Source organism: Pollicipes pollicipes, unplaced genomic scaffold (assembly GCF_011947565.3).
Source record: "Pollicipes pollicipes isolate AB1234 unplaced genomic scaffold, Ppol_2.1 Scaffold_6686;HRSCAF=7923_pilon_pilon_pilon, whole genome shotgun sequence".
NCBI lineage: Eukaryota > Metazoa > Arthropoda > Thecostraca > Pollicipedomorpha > Pollicipedidae > Pollicipes > Pollicipes pollicipes.
The window spans coordinates 27,890,868-27,916,444 of NW_023596921.1; the positions used below are offsets into that span (position 1 = coordinate 27,890,868).

Below are 25,577 nucleotides of genomic sequence, written 5' to 3' on the forward strand. Positions count from 1 at the left end.
AGCGAAATCCATAATCGTTTCCGTGGCTGAAGGAGGCATGCGTCAAGGCAGTGGCGGTCAGAGCTGTCAATTCCATCCAACACAGCTCGACCCAGCCGGGCATCAGACGGCTTCTCCCAACAGCAGCTACCGTTCCTAATGCTTCCAACTCGGCGGTGCCTGCCTGCCTGGCTCAGTGATCGGCTCTGAGCTCCGAACACTGAGCTTGCTCCGCACTCCAAGCTAGACGCGGGCCGGGGCGACGTTCCAGGCCGCGCACGTCCTCGGGCAACACGCGAGACACGTGAACACCGGCGCGCTGGGTATAGCTTTATACCTGACGGGCCGCGCGGCTGGCGAGCCGTCTGGAGGGAGGCGCGCTCATGGGTCGCGCGGTTCGCGGGCCGTCTGGAGCGAGGTGCGCTCACGGTCCGCGTAGCTGGCGAGCCGTCTGGAGCGAGGTGCGCTCACGGGCCGCGCGGTTGGCGAGCGGTCTGGAGCGAGGTGCGCTCACGGGCCGCGCGGTTGGGGAGCCGTCTAAAGCGAGGTGCGCTCACGGGCCACGCGGTTGGGGAGCCGTCTAGAGCGAAGTGCGCTCACGGGCCGCGCGGTTGGGGAGCCGTCTAGGGCGAAGTGCGCTCACGGGCCGCGCGGTTAGCGAGCCGTCTAAAGCGAGGTGCGTTCACGGGCCACGCGGTTGGGGAGCCGTCTAGGGCGAAGTGCGCTCACGGGCCGCGCGGATAGCGAGCCGTCTACAGCGAGGTGCGCTCACGGGCCGCGCATGAAACGCCGGAGCTGTCTTTGGCTTTATTGTTACAATGACTGGCTCCCAGGCCATGGTTAGTGATCGGAATAGTCAGATGCGGCATATCCTAGGACTAGTCATTGCAGACGCCAAGCCTCAACGTGATTCATACTTATCCATGAGTTCTTAAACGCAACAAAATATGCGTTTTGGATGAGAAGGAATGTCACATATCCTCAAATACACCAACCTAACCCTTAACAGTAAGATTGAACGTATGCGAATAACAGAAACGGATGAAAATGAAAGTCATCTTGAATCAGTCAACAGTTCGGCCACACCTAATATTGGTTAATCCACTCCCAGTGGGCAATGACAATTTCCAACCATTTCCACAGCTTATACAGATCACAGTACGAATGCTGGAGCAATAGTGAGTGTTACAACGCTGACGCAAGCATGCGCTAGTTAATTTAACACTCCAGTAAGCCATGAGACTGCGATGCGATGTACAGCAAAGCATTGTGAATGACAATAGAATCGAAGGGTTAAGTCTGGATTTACAAGGCAGCAACTGACACTTGGCATGACTGATCTCAACACATCCTAAGAAGCATACGCTCCACATCATTCCAGCAAAGGTTAATGATAGACATGCACGTTTTGGTTTCGCTGGCATGACCCGTCAACTCCGCGCGACAGCGGTCGGTCGAGACCGCGACCGTCACCGTCACGCCCGGGCGGCCAACACTGCGCGGGCGTCCTCACAACCGGGCCGACGTGTAGCCAAATCTCCCCCGACCAGAGTTCAGCCGGGCTTCAACCACCACAAAGCCAGCACTCCCTCCGTAGGTCGCACAACCGGCCGGATGCTGGCAAAGGTCACACCGCTCCGTCCGACATACCGCACAATCTCACAAGGCCACCGTCCTCCAGTCGGCCCGCGTGCCAGTCCTCCTCAGTCCCCACAGCCGTCCTCAATCCTGCGCAGCGCCCGGTGCCGGGTCGCCGCCCTCCACGGCCACCGCGGCCCGCCTCCGCAGCGCCCCCTCCAGGATTTCGGTGTAGTAGTCGCCGAACACAGCGCGGTTGTGCGAGACGAGCCGCAGGAGCTGGCCGCCGAGGCGCGCAAGCTCGGACGACGTCGACGACAGGCCCGCCGGCACGCGCATCGGCGTCGCCGTCGTCGATCCGATGATCACCGCCAGGAACTCACGCACGCGGCGCGCTGTCGGCGGGCGCAGCGTCAGCGGAGGCGAACGCCGAGGGACAGAACGGCACGGGGGACAGACAGTATCCTGGCGCCGTATCACTACAGCAAAACATGACTTGTTACATCAATGCACCATTCTGTCTGAATGTCGCGTACACACATCATCATCTGGATCGTGAGTCGCTTTGTAGCTAATCGCGCCCAGCCTCCTTGCGTTTGACTGTCGCGAATCTCACACATGAACCAATGTAATTGAACACCGGTACACAATCTCAATAAAATATTTACCAAATCAATACCAAATCAATGCCAAATAAAATCCCAACCCCGCCAGACTACCAAGTGCCACGAGACGTGCGTGCAGGGATGCCCTCGCCACGGCGGCGCCGAGCCGCGCGGTAACGCCGCGCCGTGCCGAACGGCGCCGCCGCACCCTGGCGTGCTGATGGCTGGAATCGAGGCCGGCCGGGCGATGACGTGGAGAACAACAGCGAGCTGGGCTGGGATTTCCAGCGCTCCCCCTCCCCCTCCCGCCGGCCAAAGCGGCGCCGGCCGCCCCACCCCGGGGTCAGATGGCGCCCGGAAACGCCCGAGGGCCGCCGGCACCGGCCCGGTCAGGGGGGGGGGGGGGGGGGTTGGCCGGGCGGGCCGTCACAGGTGAATGAAATCGGGCTGGATGGCGCGACAGGCCCATTAGCAGGCCATCAAGGGACGACAGGTTTTGTAGGGCTTTCCATTGTGCTGCTCATGGAAGATCACCGCCAAAGGAATGATTTATGTGGACAGCAGCACGGAAGAAAGCGGCGTCTTCTTTGATGTGAATGCGATCCATCAAGATCATGACGACGCAGTGTGAAAAGCGGTACAAAACAACATCCTCCTCGCTTCATCACACTTAGCGGTATGCCTGAAGGATGGGAGAGCCCCATAGTTACCGCAAAAATAACCATGAATGGCAAGATGCATGTGACCACTTCAGTTGCATTCTCACTTCTCCTCAATGAAGTAAACAGCATGAATTACAACACCATCACAATCTGCAACTCATTACCACGGCCCTATACGGCTCAGCATCATGCAGCCCTTCAAGCCGGCAAGACTCCACCGCACTTTTCCACCAGCCCATCATATAGCTGTTTACGTCGGGCGTACTACATGGACACTACAGCACGGCAGCGCTGAGTGAGCGCAGAGCAGAACGGGACAGCACCGCCTTCGACCGTCGGCACTCAGACACGCTATGAGCCGATCCCAGATCGAAAATGCGCCCGCATGACATAATCGGTGAAACATGCCACAGCTCCGGTGCCGGGAGCGACGCTGGCTTACGCCCCCCGGTCACGGTGACTGAATATTGCATCATTAAAGCTAAGTGGCGCCTGCCCGAAAACATAATTTCATAAATTTCAAATAACTTTGTGATATTCTGCCCAAACAATATCCTATCCGACCTCGCGGTACCCTTAATGTGAACGCGAGAGCTGCAATACTGACAGCCCATGCATCGTCTAATACCAAAACGCGCGCGAGAACTACTGTTTCTTCATTTTCACTCAACACTTTTCGCCGACCTTTTCAACGCCACCCCTCGACCCACGTAAGCTTAAGGACAAGCGCCGCAGACCGCCGCCATCCCAGATCAGCCACCGCGGCAGGGATCCGGCCATGGTACCTATCGGCCACGACCGGACCGGGCTCGCCACACCACAGAGCTGCCCTAGCCCTGAATAGCCGGCGGCAGCCACGTCAACAAGCCAAACACACACCGACCTCCTGCGCGTCCGGCGTGTTTCCAGAGCACAAACGGCAGTTCGTTTCTCTTTCCCATAACAAAGGCTTGTCCAGCTTGAATGCAGGGCGTGGTCTTCAAAATCTTTGAAGCAAAAACAAGGTTTCTTTGGCCAGCGTTATTGGCTTTGGCATACACAATAGAAAGCTCTGAATGAGCCAAACAACGTTGCTGTGGATGAAAACGCCTCATTTGATATTAGCTCAGGTTCATTTACGCCCAGTGCAGCAACGTCACTTTGTGTTACGCGGTAGCACGTGAGACACGGCGAGTCCACATTACTTATGCCAGGCTTGGGACCTTGCGAACCAAATGCCACCATATCACGGATTAAATGTCAGTTTATTTCGCGGAAGAATGTTGTTCATCTATAGGAGTGTTGAATAACTTAATGGAAACCTGAGTGACTCTCCGAACAACACCCGTACAGGTTTGCTCAATGCTGTTAACACAAAGCTAGGAACCACGAGATCCACTTATTTTTATATAACGAATTACGGTCGACAAAATACTGTCTAATATGACCTAAAACCATGCCGGCGGTTTTCTCTAAGTCTTTTCTCAACTTCCAAGATGGACAAGGGTTGAAATTGATTGATATTATGATGCATCTTGGCATAATTCAATGCAACTGAGGAAATTATCAGTAACAACGCGATCTGAAGGCCCGCCGTTCCCTGAACCGTGGGAGTCATAGCAATTTCCCTGAACCAAGGTGAGTCATACAATTTCAACAACATACGAACAATTAGCTCCAACATCAACATGCATGTAAGGGACCATCCAATGAGCATCATGACATATCCACTTCTTGTGGTGGATGATGCCCCAAATTTGGGACAGTTCTTTCACATGTGTTCTTCGATGCTCTTTCCAAACATATCTCGGCAGGTAGGAGATACCGGCTGAAGTGGCTTGTGTAGAAGTGAAAGAAGAAAAACAATATGAATTGCATGAATTTAATGAGAAAGTTCCAAACTTGAAGATATCTAATCAAGCATCAGATATGACGAAATAAGCTCATTTATACCTATTGTTATACCTTTAAGAGGCAAAGAGTGCTCTAGACAACACAATTTCTTTGTTTAGTAAAAATGCCCCACAATACGCCATTGCTAGATAACGTCATCGTACCTTTCGCAACATTCCTTGCGAGCCAATTGACGGCCTAGATAAGGCTGGTCGGCTTATCTGGAAATCGTACTCACGAACGCCCGATATGAACGACGCGACAATCATATTATGATTGGCCTTGATCGCTTTATGGCCAATGGAATGACAGGACTTAAATGACGTTATTATGGCGCAATGCATACCTGCGTGACTTCGAAAAAGTCTCCCCGAAAAAGTCTGCATATCTTCGCGGGCATGTAGCTCAGAAACTGGAAGGGTTTAGATCTTAAGAAGGACAGTGCTATGAACTGCACCGAATGATCTTCAAGATTGCTCCTTTAGTTCAAAACCCCATGCAAATGTGGAACAGTCACTTTAACTAAACCTGTACTTTTAACGAGCCTTAAATCGGCAGCAAGCATCGATCAGAAATGAGCTAAAACTGCACTACACGGGTTACACACACTCCAGAAAATAAGGATTGCACGTTGTGAGTCGTCAGAACATTTCGCCTACCGAGCACGGGGACGAGACCAAACTTCAGGCTTCGAAACTGTCCGAGGACCAAGACAGTGACATAACTCCGACCTCGGGGCCGCAACTAATAGCTTTTAAGTTTAGAACTGCCATGTCCAAGCCGACGCCCGTGGCTTCGAATGTTCGAAGCGAGAAGCCGGGTCCTAAGGTGGTGGTTGATAGCTTTCTAGACGCGAAGCGAAAGCCGACGTCAGCGACTTGGAACTCAGAAAACATGAAGCACTGCGGGGGTTAACACCAATTTAGAAAACATAAAGCGACGCCGGGGTTAAAATTCTGTCAGTTCAAAATACCGAACCTGAAGACATTTATTACATAGATGTGGTTTTGAGGCGTGTCAGCCACATCGCTTATTTGGACCTAACGGTTTTAGTGCAAAATGTCGTTTTGCGAAACCAAAGCTTTTTTCTGGGGCGCCCGGTCGCTTAACAGTTGTATGGGATCAGAAATTGTGAGCGTTTTAATCAGTGATTGAGGTGGGGAAGTTATTATCACGGAAAAAGGTTATGAATATCAGCCTCGTTCAGAGTGTTAGTTTACACATGACGTTTCATTCAGACATTCAATTATCCGGCTATCGTCAGCCATTAATTAGTCTTGAGAATGACGGGCTGGTGTTCGGATTTCAGCCATGCTTCAATCGCAGCCCTACAGTGTTGTGGATAAATTGAAATGAAAAGACGGGGAAGGCCGTGTCTGTTAAGTGAACACGCCGCTGCATTACAAAAAAATCACCACCACATACCCGAAGCCCTCTAGACCGAGATCGCACGAAACCGAAGCCGGAACCACAGCTCGATAACTGCTAGAATCCAAAGCTCAGGCCAACTGTACGCAGAGCATAAAAGCAAAACTGAAACCAACGGTTTAAACTGGCACGAGCAAAGCCGAAGTCAGCTAGCGGTGCAAAATGGTTCAAAGTCGAAGCCGGACCCAAAGCCAGTGGAGGAAAAACCGCATCTTCGCGAAGGCGAAACCGCCTTCGTCGCGATGCTTGCCCCCTTTCCACTGATGAGTTGGCAGCGCAGACTGTCAGTGCCGACCACGCCATTCCCGACTCACCAACCGGCGCGTGGTTCAACACGCCTTGCTCCGAACTCGTCCCAAGTCAGTGATCAGGACTTGTGCCAATGTCCGATAACCGTAACCATTTCGTTACTCAATGATGAAGCAGGCGTAGCGCTCACTCAATGAACATCTGCCCCGAGCTTACGTCGTTATCCATGCACTCGCATGCACTCACCGACGAATTTCCGTGCATCTCACGCCGCGATCTTTCCTATTCCCGCGATTGCCTCAAGTGGTAATCCCATACAATCATTTCGCTCTCTCCCATGATGCCCAGTGATGGAAGAACTATGGGTCTTATGTCATAACTTGCCATGCTCTTGCTTTCTCACCCGCGCTTACTGATGACTGGCTGCAGCGCCCCATGCCGTTCTCTCAGCCCCTGCTCTACCCGCACTAACTGATGAGCGGCTGCAGCACCCCATGCCGTTCTCTCAGCCCCTGCTCTACCCGCACTTAACTGGTGAGCGGCTGCAGCACCCCATGCCGTTCTCTCAGCCCCTGCTCTACCCGCACTTACTGGTGAGCGGCTGCAGCATCTCATGCAGTTCTCTCAGCTCCTGCTCTACCCGCACTGACTGATGAGCGGCTGCAGCACCCCATGCCGTTCTCTCAGCCCCTGTTCTACCCGCACTTACTGGTGAGCGGCTGCAGCACCTCATGCCGTTCTCTCAGCCCCTGCTCTACCCGCACTAACTGATGAGCGGCTGCAGCACCCCATGCCATTCTCTCAGCCCCTGCTCTACCCGCAATAACTGATGAGCGGCTGCAGCACCCCATGCCGTTCTCTCAGCCCCTGCTCTACCCGCACTAACTAATAAGCGGCTGCAGCACCCCATGCCGTTCTCTCGACCCCCACTCTCCCGACAGTCACTGATGAGCGGCTGCAGCATCCCATGCCGTTCTCCCGACGCCCTACTCTCCCGACACTCACTGATGAGCGGCTGCAGCACCCTATGCCGTTCCCTCGACCCCCACTCTCCCCACACTCACTGATAAGCGGCTGCAGCACCCTATGCCGTTCCCTCGGCCCCAGCTCTCCCCGCACTTACTGATGAGCGCGCGCAGACCATGATGCGGATCGCGCAGCTGCTCGATCATCTCGGCCATCTGTTTCAGCTGCTCGTCGCCGGGCGGCGCCACCTGCTGCGACTGCAGGCCGCCGCGCACCTCCGACACGCACTGGGCGGCCACGTTAGGCAGCAGGTCCGCCAGCTTCCTGAGTGGGGACAGGCCACGGCAGGCTCAGCGGTGGGCCAACGCTTGGGTGGTGGAGCCGTCACGAAGCTGATGGTCAGCCAGCTGGCCAGCTGGTGGCCCATCGTTTCCAAGACCAGCACACATGTACCAAAGAGGTGATCAGCAGAACATCGCGCCTCACGTTCTTCGCAGTACATAGTGTAGGTTAAAGATTGTCAACAGACCTCTCCAGCACAGATATGAGCAAAAGCGGGTTTCCTCACAGAAGTCATCCACGGTTACAGGTACTCAGCTCAAATCACGCAAGAGTAAACACGAGTCCAGATCCGTCCGCTCCTGCCACAGGCGACGACGGCGCTAATGCAGCCGTTCTACATGCCCACTGGCTGACAACCGCGAACACTCACTGCGGGGACGAGGCGTCGGCCAGTATAGCCATCAGCTTGTCCTTGAGCCGGCTCCTGAACTCGGTGACAGCCTGCAGCGGCTGGCCGCACGAGCTGTACGTCATCAGGAGCGCGGCGGCGGTCACGATCACCTGCTGCGTCTCCAGCCGCAGCTCAGGAGAGACGGTGCCAGTCCATGGCCAGCGTCTACGGTCAGAGGGGACGGCCGTCAGAGGTGCGCTGCGGCGGGCGCGCGGCGCTCGCGCGGACTCGGGTGGGGAGCAGGACATCGGTCTGCTGGTCCAAACTGGGCACAGGACATTAAACAGGCATGACCAGGGAGGAGATGACGTAGTATGCCTGAGTCGCAACGACAAAGGGAACATATGTACCCGTTTGTAGTGCGAATTGACGTGTAGTGCACACTTGCCGAATTCAATCCAGGTTCGGTATTGTGCCCCAGCTCGGTGCAAACACTCGGAACCAGCGGCCTTGTTGCAGGTGTTTTGTCAATCACCAATGGAATGGTTACATCAGGGAAAGCTGACGATCAAACACAAGCTCCCTCGCCGAGGCACTCAAGGCCAACACACTGCACGCCGCAGTCAGTTCCGCTGTCACGCCGTGGTAACGAATCTCTTTGTCCGGCCCCAGCGAAGGCCAGGCCGTAATCCCGGCAGGCTGAGAGCGAGCCGGCGGTCACGAGATAGCGGCAGGGCGGGGCCATCTTCGTGACTGCCTCACTGACGCGGCGCCCGTCTCCGTGACTGCTCCCTACGGCGGCCGAGCCCCCCCCCCCCCCACTCCGCCACCGCAGGAGGGGGGCTCCGAGGGAACCGGTCACGGAGAGGGTCGACCCCCCCCCCCCGTAACCACTCCTCACGGCGGCGGAGCTCCCTCCGTGGTCACTCCTTGCGGCAGTGGAGCCCCCCCCCCCCTCCGCCGCCGCAGGAGGGGCGGGGGGGGGGGCTCTGAGAGGGGGCTGTCACGGAGGGGGTCGCCCCTCCGTGACCACTACTCACGGCGGCGGGAGACCCCCTCCATGGCCACTCCTCACGGCGGCGGCGACCCCCTCCGTAATCGCTCCTTACAGCGGCGGAGCCCCCCCCCCCATGACTGCTCTTTACAGTGGCGGAGACCCCCTCCGTGATCTCTCCTCACGGCGGCTGAGCCCGTCTCCGTGAGCCTCAGCCCCCTCCCCCCCCCCGCCGCTTACCTCTGGGATTTCCGTGCTGTCGTCCCAGTCGAGGAACTCGAGGTACGCGGCCGTGACCGTGTCGCGAATCCGCGTAGACGGATCACCGCCGGCGGGGATGCTCCTTTCCAGCCATTGGCGTGTCACCAGCAGACCGTCTGGTGGACAGGGGTCAACCCAGGGTCAGTCTGAGGCGCACCACCGTTCAGCACGCTGGGCGGGCTGCGATCGCGGTGGGGGAAATCACGCGGCAGGCGCCAGGTCCTGCTGCGTGGTTTGCGGTGAAGTAATCGGACGGGCTGGGCACGGCTGGAAAATGCGCTGATGGATTGCTGAAGCGCTCGGTGGTAGGCCGACTCATGCAGGTAAACCACATGTGGACAGCTGCAGGCAGAGGAGGTTTGATACCATGACACGTGCATTTTTTTTAAAAAAAGACGCAGTAACAATAATCCTCCGGATTTGAGCAGATGTTTTTCAGTACGCAACCGTCATCAGGAAATCACTTAACACTCCCCACGACCGCGATGGGAACGTCCCTTTCGGGTTTTTCCTCGCACGACATTCTTACGACGCATTTGCACCGCAGCACGCCTTGCCGATACACATCCGCTGATGAACCAGAAGATCCATATGCGAAACTCAACGGTGATACTAAACCACACTAGCCATGTCCGTCCGATAGCATCAACAGCGTGCCTTGGCCGCGAATCCAGGCTGTCGAAGTTTGTGTACGAATCGTGAACCTGGTCGACACCGGTGTCTTTTGTTTCCCGCCGCCCGGCCGAGAGAACTAACCATTGGTGGTCTTGAGATACTCTGCGAACTTTTTCTTCTCGTACTCGACGCTCTGGGCGATGATGTGAGGTCGCACCTGCTGGATAGCGAAGTTCGCCATGTCTATTCGCATCAGCTCCAGAGTCTGCATTCAGGGCAGCGTCGTCAGAATACGACCCATACGACAGACTGACTGCGGGGGCCGAGGAAACAAGCCTAGAATCATTCCAATCGTGCGTGGCAGAGCGCACATACACCAGCTGCATGGCGAAACGCAGCCAGCCCATCTAGCGACAGCACTGCATACCATACAGCCACTGGAGGCTAGATAACTCATTTCGCGCCGGTCAATCCCGGACACACAACTCATTGGGCCACGTTAACCTACTGGGCGGCATGCTGGGGACCGGACAGGATGTGGCGGGCCGCCTGCTCACCTCCATGATGCCCCTGAAGACGTCCACCACGCCGGCCAGCCGGCCCAGCTCTCGGATCTTGTCGTCCCGCACGGGAGCGCAGATGCGCGACATCACAGACAGCACGTACCCAGAGTACTCGTGAAAGTCTGGCGGCAAGGTAGACATCGGATCAGACAGGCGACCAGAGGCCCGTGACAGTCTGGAGGAGGGGAAGGGACAGACTTGGCATGAGCGGGTACATATCACCAAAGAACTCCACGGACAGTCTCACCACGGGAAATCCCCGCCAACTTACCGATAGTGCTTTACCACCGCAGAACTCGTGAAAGTCCAGGAACGGGACAACACGGAACATCACCATCTGGCAGTACAGAGCAGATTCCGCTTAAACGCTGAGCGTGAGCGACAGTTGGATGTTCCAGAAACGTCAAGAAAGCAACTAACATACAAAAAAAAAAAACGCCTTGGGACTTTCCATCCTGAGCCACGCCATTGACAGCAAGCAGATCCGATTACGAAATAAGCCCCGGCACGGAGAACACGACAACACGGTAATAACACACACTAACTCAGTAAACCTCAGAGTGACAAATTATATCTACCTAAAACGGGACTGCGACCCTGCCATGGGTCTGGCGGCAGACACGGCAACAGGGTCAAGACCCCGGCGTCCCGCGTAGACACTAAATAGCGCCAGTATTCAGCCCCAGCTAATGAAGCTAAATACATTTGGTTCCACCCATGTTCCTTGTAAACCAAGTTGAAACATTATGGGCATGTGCTGTATCGCCCAGGACAGGCACCACACATTACTTTCGCGTCAAAAGTGCGATCGATCGCACACCTGAGGTCATTTTCCCAAGTGGCTTGAACTCGCAGGCAGCCCTTCATTCGAACGTCCGAATGTTCGTCTCCAAAAGCGATTCGCCTAAGCCACGACTGTTCTCCCGCCGTCCTCAAACCGCCGGGGTGTTCCACTACCGAGTGAGCGGGTGTGTCTAGCGCTAGCGGCAGCGTGCTGTCCCCCTGCTGCAGACGCATCACATGAGCTGTCTGCACATGTCCCTCAGTCGATCCGATGACGCACCATTCCTACGCCTACCATGGAATCCTTCCAGGAACAGGCACGCCCAAGGTGGAAACAATGACGTGAAATGCAAATACAATGACAGCGGCAGCGTGCATTTTCGTGGGACGAGATAGCCCGTGGCTGTGTAAATGTTAACCAAAGCCAGAATGTCAATGCGGAACGTCCCGCTCATTTAAGAGCGCGCACGGAACACTGCCATGACAACTTCATTTGCGCATTTCAAGTGCTGAGTGCCGGTGGAAGTGCTGGGAGCTTTGCGGGGGCGTAGTCTGCAAGCTCAAACAAACCACAGCCCGGCGTCCGCCGACCTTCGCAACAGTGGCCCGGGCGGGCAGTGGCCCTGTGTCCACACTCGTCGCGTGGACGTGGGCAGCTCTCCACAGTCCAGCAATGGTGGAACAGTGACGCAACAGTGGCCCGGACGGGCAGTGGCCCTGTGTCCACACTCGTCGCGTGGACGTGGGCAGCTCTCCACAGTCCAGCAATGGTGGAACAGTGACGCAACAGTGGCCCGGACGGGCAGTGGCCCTGTGTCCACACTCGTCGCGTGGACGTGGGCAGCTCTCCACAGTCCAGCAATGGTGGAACAGTGACGCAACAGTGGCCCGGACGGGCGGTGGTCCTGTGTCCACACTCGTCGCGTGGACGTGGGCAGCCCTCCACGGTCCGGCCATGGTGGAACAGTGACGCAACAGTGGCCCGGGCGGGCAGTGGCCCTGTGTCCACACTCGTCGCGTGGACGTGGGCAGCCCTCCATAGTCCGGCCGTGGTGGGACAGTGACGCAACAGTGGCCCGGACGGGCGGTGGTCCTGTGTCCACACTCGTCGCGTGGACGTGGCAGCCCTCCACAGTCCGGCCGTGGTGGAACAGTGAACTGCGCGGTAACCACGACTGCTACAATGCTCTCAGAAGCCGCAGACGCCATTGATTACGGCGGTCGTTATCTGACGACCGCACGCCGGCGGGGCCGCGATCTAATTATTCCGGATCCCGCAATAACGGACCCAGCCGCCATAGCAACGCCGCCAGCTAGTCACAGATCCTAATTCGTCAGACGCCATACGTGGGGCCGAGGTCATCACCATACGTGGGGCCGAGGTCATCACCGCCGAAAACGCTTCGTGGTGCGTTTGAGAAGGCTGGAATTTTCAACGAACATGTAACGCTCGTCTCTAAATCCCTTTAACATTTCTGTCGAAGTTCCAACAAACCCGGATGCTGCACCAAATACGTAGCAGGGCAGGATAGATGTGTGTGTATCTGGCCTATCCGAAGCATTGCAGGGGTCCAGCCCATGCACAGAAAGATCTGATGTGACGATTCACCGGCATTTTACCGATAATGCCAAAGCCCTGTACCACGACATGAAGCGGTTGCGGTAATCGACAGCAACACCCAGGGGCGGGTCCAGGATTTCGTCAAGGGAGGGGCCGCGCTTCATCGTGGTGCCCCCGGAACATGGTAACCCCCCCCCCCTCCCCTCGCAGAGGTCCCCGGATTTCGGCCACTTTACTGTTAGATTCTTACGTTTTTATCGGTAAAATATCTTCCACGGGAATGGTCCACCAGAATCGGTCCGCTTTCTTTCTGGAGGTCAATTTTCTTTTGATCTTGTGTGTTGAACTTATGATGTAAGGCCGTTCGTGGTGCCCCTGAACTTTGGTGCTTCTTGAAAATAAAGATTATGTGGATCCAAAATGAGGATTTTGGTGCTCCTTCACCCAAAGATTTTCGTGTCCCTTCGGCCCAAAGGAGAGCAAGGTAGCCCAATACATCCCCCCTGGATCCGCACAGGCAACGCGTCCACTTCAAGCATCACCTGGCCCAAATGGTCCTGAATGAAACAAGCCAAACGGGACTGGGCTGACCGAGCCAACTTTCGGACCGTGTGGACAGAGTAAGGTCGGGGTTGTTAATATTATTAACAGCCCACTTAATAATATCAACAATTATTATCTTAATACTAAATTTAGCAAATAGTATATTACCATAAAAAGATGAAATAAATAAAAACAAATGTAATACATAATATCAAAATTAACCCAGTTAATATTTGTAAGAGAGCGGACGGAGAAGGTCAACGGATTGAAGTGGTCAAACCGTGACAACCCGTTAATTTAGCGCCAACCCTTCAGCGCCAGTTGGCACAGCACATTCCAGTGCCGGTAACGAAACGCGGTACGCATTCCGACACATCATCTCGCCACAAGACTGCATTGACCGGATCCCGGCGCGCCGACCAGCGCGGACAAGTGCCGCCATAGCGCCCACGATGAGAGCGCTCCACCTACCCAGCGTGCCGCTCTCCGCCTGCTGCTTGATCACCGCCTCGTCCAGCTTCTCCTCCACGGCCTTCTTGAGTGACGTGTGCTGGGGCAGCAGCAGCGACAGCAGCGTCTGCGGGTGACGTCACACGAGGCGTCACCGGCCAGGAAGCAGACAACGCGCGGTGTGAAGGGAAGGCAACGACAGCGTGAGGGACGCCGCCGATACGGACGTCACGACCACTAACGACAGCGTGAGGGACGCCGCCGATACGGACGCCACGACCACTAACGACAGCGTGAGGGACGCCGCCGATACGGACGCCACAACCACTAACGACAGCGTGAGGGACGCCGCCGATACGGACGCCACAACCACTAACGACAGCGTGGGGGACGCCGCCGATACGGACGTCACGACCACTAACGACAGCGTGAGGGACGCCGCCGATACGGACGTCACGACCACTAACGACAGCGTGAGGGACGCCGCCGATACGGACGTCACGACCACTAACGACAGCGTAGGGGACGCCACCGATACGGACGTCACGACCACTAACGACAGCGTGAGGGACGCCGCCGATACGGATGCCACAACCACTAACGACAGCGTGAGGGACGCCGCCGATACGGACGTCACGACCACTAACGACAGCGTGAGGGACGCCGCCGATGCGGACGCCACAACCACTAACGACAGCGTGAGGGACGCCGCCGATACGGACGTCACGACCACTAACGACAGCGTGGGGGACGCCGCCGATACGGACGCCACAACCACTAACGACAGCGTGAGGGACGCCGCCGATACGGACGTCACGACCACTAACGACAGCGTGGGGACGCCGCCGATACGGACGTCAACCACTAACGACAGCGTGGGGGACGCCGCCGATACGGACGTCACGACCACTAACGACAGCGTGGGGACGCCGCCGATACGGACGCCACAACCACTAACGACAGCGTGGGGACGCCGCCGATACGGACGCCACAACCACTAACGACAGCGTGAGGGACGCCGCCGATACGGACGCCACAACCACTAACGACAGCGTGAGGGACGCCGCCGATACGGACATCACAACCACTAACGACAGCGTGAGGGACGCCGCCGATACGGACGCCACAACTACTGCGGCATGAATCCTCAGCTTAGTGCAGGCTCAAGGCGCACTCAGTGGGCAATGAACGAAGATAACTAGAGGAATTTAGACACCAAACTGAAACTGGTTTAATATGCACTGACGGTTACAACAAAATAAGCGAAAATATTCCTTATGGGGTTATTTTGAAGGAAATGGCAATGTCAGGCTAGCTGCGCCAACAGCGCGTCGACTTTAACGAGCTGTCAAACGAAACACATCCGCTTGAGATTATTTCCATGAAGCCATGCAATTATCGGAATTACCTGGACTCTGGCAATCTCCCGAGTCCCTTCACCATCGAGACCTAAACCGCACGCGGGAACTCTTTCGGGCTGTGCACGGACGCACGGTAAAAGCTTCCGCCAGACATTCGACTGCAGATCAAGAGGTTAAATCCGATGGGCCCTTGGCGCTTTATGCCGTTCTACGGTAATTGCGGTGTTTAACGCTGTGGAAGCGTAAAAGTCAGATCTGTCAGTTGCAGACGTGAGGGCGACATTCCCGGCGTAATATTGGGCCGATCGGTGCGCCCTCTACCCTGCACGGTAGTCTTTGATGGCCGTTTTTCCGGCAAAGGTCAGTTGATCTAACGTGTGGCATTGGCAAATCCGCGATGTACGCGTGACCGACTTGGGCGCGGGGGTATAGCTCAGTGGTAGAGCATTCGACTGCAGATCGAGAGGTCCCCGGTTCAAATCCGGGTGCCCCCTGGCATCCCACCGTTTCAGGTGATCAGTGCCCATTTAAAGCTGCGAGTGTTCCACATTTGTGCGGGGTTTTTAACTAAAATCGACAACTTGCAGACCTTTCAGTGCCATTAAGGATACTGCCCTCCAAAAGGCGTGAGCCCCTCTGGTTTCTCAGCTACACGCTCGGTAAAATGTGAAAAAGGTATATGGGGGAGAGTATTTCAAACGCACCTTGGCATTCATGACGTCATAATAGTATTATTCAAATCCTGTCATTCCGTAAGCCATGCAGCGATCAAGGCCAATACAAATATAATTGTACAAGTGTTCATATATGCCGTTCGTGGGCGCGATTTCCAGATATAACTACCATCAACTGGCTCTCAATCAATGCTCTGCAAGGTACGATGACGTAATTAAAGCATGGCGCTTTGAGGAGCATATTTACTGCACAGAGCATTATGCCGTCTGGATCAGTCTTTTCCACTTAAAAAGCATACCATACCAATAGTCGTAAGTATCCGTGTTCCATCATATCTGATGCTTGCTTCAACATCTTCAACTGTGAAACATTCCCTTTAACACGCGCTCGGCTGGGGGGTCCATTTGACCACCCCCCCCCCCCCCGAAGGTTCTTGAGAAATGGTTTCCGAACGGTGTGGCGCAGCCACGCCAAATTTGCTCAACTGTAGACAACTGAATAGAAAATTGTTTGGTGTCAAAAATTTTGATGTAGCTTGTAAGGTCGCTGACCTAGGGTATGGCAGTCAGGCCATGCATTCAGCGAATACAATTTCTAGGGAATCGTTCAGTCTGATGAGACAACGGAGTGTTAGACGAAGCCATACACCTCTGAGATCGCTTCCTAGACAACACAGCAATTGAATTAACAAAACGTAATGACCTAAGATCACATATAAATGTGAGACTAAGATCCAAAGCAGCCTGGTTTATTACTCTTGTGCTTGTTGTATGAGGTAGTTCCTGGTGTTAATTTGAACTTTATTGATAACAGGAACCGCATTATACATCTTCCGTGGATTTCTTAAAGGTCAGAATATATCACTGATCCTATACGACCTAGGTCAACATTTTGTTTTTGGAACATACTGCGCAGCATATCCTTTGATTCTTACTCAAATGCAAAATTCAAAGCAGATTTATATGATTTTGGTCATCATGACACTCTAAAGCTACATTAAGGTCACTAACCTTAGCAACACCAGTGACCTTTTGCTCAGAACAGGTGTCTAGGTTCATGATGGTTGCATGAGAAGGTCTAAGGGCACTTAAGACACCAAGCTGGTGTTTGACCTTGTTTGACCTTATTTGACCCGAAGGTCATGCCCTTGGAACCTCAAATGTTCACACAAGTGAGCTCCCGTTCATGCAAACACACACTATAACTTTGGTGTCTCTAGTTCTTTTAGGTTCTGAGATCTCAGGGGGTCACATTGAGCCCCAACCGAGCGAAGGATATCCAACCGTGTTACCACCGTGGAAGCGTTGTCAGATGTGCGGCAGCTTGACGACAACCAGCCAGTATTTCTTCACTCACCACTTCATCCCCGTCCAACATCGCGTGGCAAGATGCGTGCAGCAGAGCCACGGGTGGGCTTAAAGCCTACCCTGGGCGGCCTCCATGGTAACCCCACTCTTTACAAGGGGGAGGCGGCAAATTCTACCCGCCCTCTTCCGAGATCTCAGTACTATTGAGCCTACTGTCAAAAAGCTAAACGAAGCTTCATCCTCTCCGACGAGATCTGCACTGCTTACTCCTCCCTGGCATACCGTAACATGACGTTTACTCCCTGAAATGAAGGATGAAATGAATGCAATATTCAGTTTTGGATCTTCATGTTACAGATGATATGACTCATGAACCTAAGATTCTCGGCCCTATGGGTGCCTCCGTGAAACATTCCTTCATCCAGCTTCAAAGTCGCGAATATTTTCATTCGCTACCCATTCACAGTAGCGTAGTGCTGCTATAGGTCTGAGCGCACATTCAATGGGCGATTAACGGGGAGAGCAAAAATAAATTGTACAAACAAAGCTGAAGCTGGTTTCATACGCTCTAACAATAGCAGTACTCGAAGCAATACGAGTGTCCATCCGATCATTGTTAAGGGCATAGTGATGTTGGTCTAGCTACGCCTACAGTGCGGCGACCCTAATGAGCTGTCTTACAAATGCAGCCGCTCTGTGTTATTTCCACAAAGCCATGGAATGATCGGAATCGCAGGCGTCTCACGTATCTGATATTTACTCGTGGGTATATGGCTCGGCGAACGGTATTCCACTCCGCATCGAGAGGCTCACAGTTAAAATCCGGATCCCCTCCCCAAAATGAACACACACTTATGATAACGTTCAGCCATACTGTGCCCTACGATTGTCATGTAAGCATAAAGGCCATGCAAACTAGTCGCAGCCGTGGAGTGACCTGTTTCGACTGCAGACTGAAAGCATGTGGGTTCAAATTCCGGACTTTTGTACCCTTTTACAATTGGTCTTGATTCAGACCTGTGGTTTAGTTGTTTGGAGTTACAGCCCCTTTGACCAGGAATGATCATTGCGGGGCTGTGAGATGAAGGACAACGGTTGAAGGGAAACCCGCGCATGCGCGCTGGGTTTCCGGTCGGGTCCCCCTTCCCACGGGGCTCTCGGCCCACTCGTGGCTGACGCATGCTGCCTGCCCCGGACAAGCGGGATGTCGAGAGGATGCAGGATGAGGCTAGATGGAGGATAAGAGGGACGGGTGCAGACCCGTGCTTGGCGCGGAGGGCACGCGGGCGCACAGGCGGAGCTTCCGCCAGACATTCGACTCCAAATCGAGAAGTTCAAATCCCACGCGGAAGCGTAAACGTCAGATCCGTCAGCTGCAGACGTGAGGGTGACATTACCAGCCTAACATTGGGCCGATCGGCGCGCCCTCTGGCCCTCTGGCGGTAGAGCGCTGCGGTAGTTCTCAGTGGCCGCTTTTGTGGCAAGGACCGGTTGTTAAAAAGTGTGGCGTCATCAAGTCCGCTGTATACACTTGATCAGCGATAGCACGGGGTTATATTTCAGTAGTAGAGCATTCGACTGCAGATCGAGAGGTCCCCGGTTCAAATCCGGGTGCCCCTGGCATCCCGCCGTTTTAAGCGATTGGCGCGCGTTTACCGCCGTGGCAGCGTTGTCAGACGTGCGGCAAATCGACTATTGCCGCTTCATCCCTTATCCCCGTCCTCCGTGGCAAGATGCGTAGATCACGGCGGGCTTAGAACCTGCCCTGGGCGGCACTCACGGTAACCCATTCTGTACAAGGGGGAGGCGGCGAACTCTACCCGCCCCTTCCTGCGGCCTCCGGACTAATGCGCAGATCGTGAGGGAACTAAACGACGTTTTATTGCTCTGGACGGAATCTACGGTTCTGAAAATATCCAAACGCCGCTTAATTTTTTATAGTCGACCCATCAGTTCTCGACGTTTCATACAGCGGGCGATGTTAGCCCATCCCACCCGCACAAAAGACGGGGCCCGCCGGGAACGGACGGGCGTCGCGGGGATAATCTGTGGGCGATGCGATCATTAGCGATGGCGGAAAGGCGGAAATATCGTCGGAAAACTGCACTTAAAACATGGCTGCTTGCTGACGTGGTGGGAGATACGTCTGCTCAGCAGCCTAAAGACGCAAGACTCCAGGGGGCACCCGGATTTGAACCGGGGACCTCTCGATCTGCAGTCGAATGCTCTACCACTGAGCTATACCCCCGCGACAGCCAGCACTGATGAGTACATTCGCAGCGATCCGAACGACAAAGAACCTATGCCGTCCACATCACTTATGACGTCATACCCATCGATTCTGCACCATTTGGTGCTCGCAGCAATCCGGATGACAAAGAATATATGTCATCGACGTCGCTCATTACGTCATACCCAAAGATTCTGTGTCATTTGGTGTTCGCAGCGCAACGGACGACAAATATTCTACGTGAAGCCAAGCACAATCTTTACCGGAGTCAATGAAAATTTTTCCGCGGCTCGATCGAAGCAAGACAGAAATTGCGCAACATATTCATTTATGAAGAAGTTGGTTGGCATGCCCAGGACCAACTACGAGTTGTAAAAATGTGTTGTTTACGTTACAAACAGCACAATTTGCAGCTCCCGTTGCTGAGAACACGCGTAGTACCTAACAACGAAAATCTTTGTGTTTTTGCGAGAACGGTTATTGCTTCGACAATTACGAATATGTAAACAGATAAACGTGTCACACCACAAACACGTCCCGCAAAGCTTACACGTGACGTCACGACCACGTGACATGCGTGTTTCGCACGTTCACAAGATCACATGATCACATTCTACGTGACATCAGGTAGAATGTAACATTCTTAATGCGCTGCGAATGATCCCCATGTGTACACGACAGAATTACCAATAGCATGCGCTGTTCACAACTGTTACATTGCCACAACGACGGCAAACAAAACCAGCGAAACTTGAGAAATTTCCGACACTTCCAACAAAGATTATCTGTGACGTCACGAACATTAGAACATTCCTTGACACGCTACGTCACGCTGTTGACAACAGGCGTTGACAAACCTGCAGACTTTCCCTCACACTTCCACAGCGTTATACATTTGATATAATATACCAAAAAACCACGGATCGCCAGGGGGCACCCGGATTTGAACCGGGGACTTCTCGATCTGCAGTCGAATGCTCTAACACTGAGCTTTACCCCCTCGGGACTTGCCATCATGGGTGCGTGGCGGAATCACCGACGTCACACGCTCTTAAATGTACCTCAGCCGCACTCAAGATCATGAAAATTAAATGGCGTTTTGCGATCAGGGAGGCGTCGGAGGCGGGAGATGGGTGAACTGTCACAAACGACACGCCAATTCCGCTGCCACGCTACTTGGATTTATTCATGTTTGTCTCGTCCAACGTCTGCAACTTGCAGACCAGCCAATTACGCTTCCACCACGGAGAACGCATTGCGAAATCCACCTAAAACGACGGCCCTCCAGGGGGCACCCGGATTTGAACCGGGGACCTCTCGATCTGCAGTCGAATGCTCTACCACTGAGCTATACCCCCACGACACTCCGCGCATACAGCGCGAGAAAACACCGCTGTAGCGGCGGCGGCGGCGGCGGTGTGCAGCTGGCCCGGACCGGTCCGCCGACTCGTCTGCCCACTCGGAGCCCGTTTTGGAGCGGCGCGCCGTCGATCCGGTCCCCATTGACCAGATAAGGCGAGCCCGAATTTACGACGTCGTTTGCAATCGTTTTCGGACGGAATCAAGCGTACATGTACGCGATGCTGAGCAAAAGTTATTCTCTGGCAGAATTGCAATCGTGTTTTACACACTGCACTGATAGCCCACGAGGAGAGGCGAGACATCAATGCAAGACGGGAGACAATGAAGCAAAGACCGCCACCAACGGTGACGATGTCAACACACTAGATAAGCCTGCCCCGTCCAAAACGAGCAAGCGGCGAGCGGCGGTGCGGCCATAAAAAACAAGTCACTCTCACAACCGCAATTCATTCTCACAAGCGCAAATCATTCTCCCAGGCGCAAATCACTACCGCAAGCGCGAACCACGTCCCCACGCCAGCCATTCGGGTCGTCGGCTTACTGACCTGTTTGACCTCGGTCAGCAGGCTCAGCGCCTGAGAGAAGTCGGGAGGGTCGGCCTCCAGCTGCTGCTGCAGTATGTCCCAGAAGGCCTTGTGAGTCATCTGCTTGACGCGACCCAGCAAACTGAGGCGGCCGAAAGCGGGCCCCGGTCAGCACATAAAGCTTTGGAAAGGCGGAAAAGAACTGAGCGTTCGGCATGTGACGAGCGTCAGGGACGCGGGTGTGATGGCAGCGCCAGTCCCCGGCAAACCGTCACGAAGGACACCTTACGCTCGAAAAGTGCCGTGAAACTGCATACACGTGAACGGGCTCCACATCACCAACATGTGGCCAGACACCATGAGCCCCGCCACGAATGCTCATCCCCCAGTCGCATCACCTTCCGCCGCACGAAACACCACGCCAGCCCCAGCTGGTGTTCCATTCAGCGTCGGCCCCACTGCCCCGTCTCCTCCCCGCGGAGCGCCGGTCGCGCGCCAGGCCTCACTGCCCACCCGCTGACCTGGTGTCGGGCGCCTGGTACTTCTCCAGCTTAAAGTCGTGGTTGACGGCGATCTCGTGCGCCAGCGCCATGTTGCTGACGCCGTTGGCGGCGCGCATCACCTCCTCCAGCGAGACGAAGCGGGGCGGCGAGGCGGCCACGCCCGGCAGCAGGAAGGCCGGCGAGCCGGCGCGAGCTGATGGCTCACTGCCCGCGCTGGTCGTCCGCTTCCTGCCGGGATCGGGCAAAGCGGGGTGACCCAGAGGGCGGGGCGGCACGAGCCTAATATGGGGATAGAACTACTTCGCTACTTCCCCAGCTACCACAACCACGTGAGAGAGGACGGGTTTCAATGTGACCTTCCAGGAAGATGAGAGGGATGCGGATTGCCTTCGATCACCATGCGCAGCCACACCGAAGGAGATTCGTCGCGCGCAGCAATGATCCACATCAGGGTACGGCAGGCATGCGACGAGCTTCCGATCGGCCAAAATCGAGCTCAGCTTTCGTTAGCACCGGACTACAGGACCGCTTAACACCGCCACACACGCTCAGCGACGCCTACGAATGGGTGATTACAGATGCGCTTGGTTGCCACCGACGAGTGACGGTGTCGGTGACGACACTTACCGCTCGTCACCAGGCGCCATGCAAAACGTCGACAACGACGGACGCCACCTCACCGGCACACGTGCGCACACACCGCTCCCACCCATCGACACTGGGCTCGCTGCGCGACACAGTTAACAGGAAGCGGCCCGAGCGGTGAATGAACTGATATACGACAGATACAATGGACATTGTGTCTGCTCTAATATCGCCATTAATGCGAGAAATTGGTTCCCGTGGCCAGCGGCACGCGCATCCCGTCCGAGGACTGCTTGAGTGGGATGATTACATGATGAAATTGCTGTCAATGACCATAATCCAGAACAATGACAGAAGAGCAATGACCCTGAGCAATGATGACAAATGCTTCGCGGTATTCAACAAACGCAGATCAGAATGTGCTTGTAACGTGTTGAAAGCAAATCATATTACGTGCCACATGGTCTGCTTCCACTTCCAGTGGGTGTTGGTACAGGGACACTCCCATGTAAACCTGCATCCCGGACAGCCACTGCTGAAGGGCTGCACTTAAACTGGACCAGCTGACACAGGTAAGACACAGGTATGACACAATATTGATGGGTGTCACTTTCTAAAATTGGTTGGGGGTGGAAGACATAAAGTTGACCTAGCCTAATCTTGATTTCTCCCCAGATTTCAGCCACTTCCCCAGGTATGCTTGACATTAAATTGATTTATTTTTTAATATCTTGTTTAAATAAAACATAACTTTCATGCTGAGGAGTGGCTTCCAATTTGAAGCTCATGTTAAGCTGCATGGCTGCAAAAGGCACACTTAAAATGGGGTGTAGTTCAAAATTAAATCCCACAATTTTGCACTGCCTGTTGTTGGTGCCAACCTGTACATCAAAAGCTGTCAAATATCCCAGCCAATAGACATTTATTCTAACCAGGTATCATCATCTGTAAAATTCTGAAACATTGGCAGATTGGCCCCTACATATGAGAGAGTTGGCATGAAAAAAAACAGTAGGTACCCACAGGATGCTATTTGGTGTAGAATTGGTATTCATGATGATATGTTTAGGTACCTAGTATACCAGCAGTTTAGATGTTTGCTGCATTCCATTAGACAGAAATTTTTACTCCCTTTTTTGCTCATAGGGGTGGTCAGAAGAGCACTGAGGGTGCTCAATTCAGCATCAGGGAGGGGGGGGGGGCCTCTGACCAACACCAAAAGAATGAAAAGTGAAGTCCAAATTGGTGCTCAACATGCTTTGCACTTAAATCAGCCATGTTGCCTCCTAGCCACACATACCTGTGTTAAATTGTATATAAATAAGCACAGGTTTCTCACCTTTTACTTGTTTCCTGAGAATCTTCCACTGACTTTGTTGGATGACTGTCATCCCCACCAGATGCCATATTGCCTGAAATAAATTGAATGGAAAGACACCTGACTGCTTTGCTATGAAACTATCACTGATTTTAAGAATGCAGTGAGAAAGCAGCACATGATCTTATGCATCCAGTGAATAAGCAGTCTTTCCCATGCACTTCTATATTAAACAAATGTTAATACCTAGGAATATTCACAAGACATGAAAAGTAGAACAACTTCATGCCATCTCACAGCATCCTGTTGTTCAAGATTAGTGTCATACTCCCAGAATGATTGACAGTTACATACAAACACATGTACCTGCACCCTGAACATAGAACTATCATATTGTAATACACACAGCACAACACACAGCACAATTTCAAAATTTATTTACAGCTGACGTACAGAACTACGATTGAAACATCAGATTAACTCCAGTCTAGGGCAGTGATATTTTTTTCTTGGGTTCAGATAAATATCTAGCAGGCAGTTTATGAATTGATGGAACAAAACTGATGTTTTAAGTACCAAACCATCCAAGCAACAGAATGGTTGCTAGCAAAAGAGGGATCGGTGGCAGGCTACCAAGCAGCCACTCCTAACCAAATGCCCAATACATAAACCAAGCTTTTAACTTGGGAAATTTCAATATTGTTCCAATGATTCACCTAGTATGAATACCCTAAACCATTGGAATATTCAGTTTCTATCGTTGTACATTTCAAAATCAGGACTTTTGTTGTCATTACCATCATTTTTTCCAATGCACACTAATATCACAGACAACACATCACTAAACCTCTCACCATCAGACATGGTATGATGCTTCATTGTTGAGATATCGCAGAAAAAGGAATTTAAATGCATATCTCAGCCATCCCGCAAAAAATGCATCCACTGTGCCCAGCACCAATTTGACATTGGTGTAATGAACCTCACGTTTAGATTGCTGAGCTCAGACCCGACACGTAATATGTTGATCTCGCCATCTTACCTTAAACTTGACAGCTTAAAATTGGTCAAACTTTTCAACCGACCGCGAGGGCTGACAATTTGCTTCTGATTAACAATCCCAACCACAGGTAACTTGCAATTTTCTCCAGATAGTTCCAGAACGCGACCCTCCCAGTTTTGACTAGTATCCAGTAACCCAATATCAACACAGTGAGAGCGACGCTTTCTGAATGTCACACATGCGCCATAAACATACGCTTATAATTGGCACGCCGAGACTAAATTGTAATAAGCTGTAGAAAACCGCAGCCCTTGTGAGATATGCTGATTACGTTTATGACTACTGACTATGACTACTACAATGACTATTACTAGACAGCACAGACATTGCAATAGAGAATTATTGTCACAAAAGTAAGTCGTCAGAAATATGACTCATGACGGCTCCATCTTTATGAAAAATGACAGATGCGCTGCGGTGACGCATGCAAAGAATGGACTAATGAAACATTTTTTTGCATTTACATTCTTTGAACAACCTCATGCTCTAGCAAAATGAGACCATCAGAAACACAATCGGGGGACACGACAATGTGGAGGGCCCAGGAGCGGTTAAGAGTGCCCCGGCCGGTTGATAGTTAGGTCCCCGTCAACGGCAGCGAAATCTCCGAAAAATAGGGAAACCTGAGACGAAAAAGAATAGCACCTGAGCCATCGAGCGATCGAGGGCGCCCAGGTCAACGAGGAGGCTTTCGCCAGCAGGGTAGAGCCCTCAGAGCAAGCGAGACCAAGTAAATGGGGGTGGAACCATAAGCAATCAGGCGGCCCCGGCAGGTTAACATATCGTCCGCGGCCACAGCGCAGGGCTCTTTGAGCAAACGGAAACAACACAAGACCAGTGCACATGAATAAATGCCATTGAGCGGCC

The 25,577-nt window shown here is 53.5% G+C and overlaps 1 protein-coding gene and 4 non-coding genes across 5 annotated transcripts; 1 reads left to right on the top strand and 4 right to left on the bottom strand.

The window, feature by feature from the left end:
• Window positions 1-773: 773 nt before the first annotated feature.
• On the bottom strand, window positions 774-24,825 carry LOC119108146 (T-complex protein 11-like protein 1). Its single transcript, XM_037231724.1, is given in 12 exon segments — window positions 774-1,952; window positions 7,497-7,663; window positions 8,052-8,206; window positions 8,208-8,237; window positions 9,247-9,383; window positions 10,024-10,147; window positions 10,440-10,567; window positions 13,804-13,909; window positions 21,263-21,383; window positions 21,763-21,972; window positions 23,669-23,741; window positions 24,690-24,825. Coding segments are annotated over 11 exon segments (1,497 nt in total). The 5' UTR covers window positions 23,737-23,741; window positions 24,690-24,825; the 3' UTR covers window positions 774-1,701.
• Window positions 15,566-15,637, top strand: TRNAC-GCA (transfer RNA cysteine (anticodon GCA)). Its single transcript has one exon. It is a non-coding gene; the product is annotated as a tRNA-Cys (tRNA).
• TRNAC-GCA (transfer RNA cysteine (anticodon GCA)) lies at window positions 19,302-19,373 on the bottom strand. Its single transcript has one exon. It is a non-coding gene; the product is annotated as a tRNA-Cys (tRNA).
• On the bottom strand, window positions 20,284-20,355 carry TRNAC-GCA (transfer RNA cysteine (anticodon GCA)). The gene has a single exon. It is a non-coding gene; the product is annotated as a tRNA-Cys (tRNA).
• On the bottom strand, window positions 20,642-20,713 carry TRNAC-GCA (transfer RNA cysteine (anticodon GCA)). The gene has a single exon. It is a non-coding gene; the product is annotated as a tRNA-Cys (tRNA).
• Window positions 24,826-25,577: the final 752 nt, after the last annotated feature.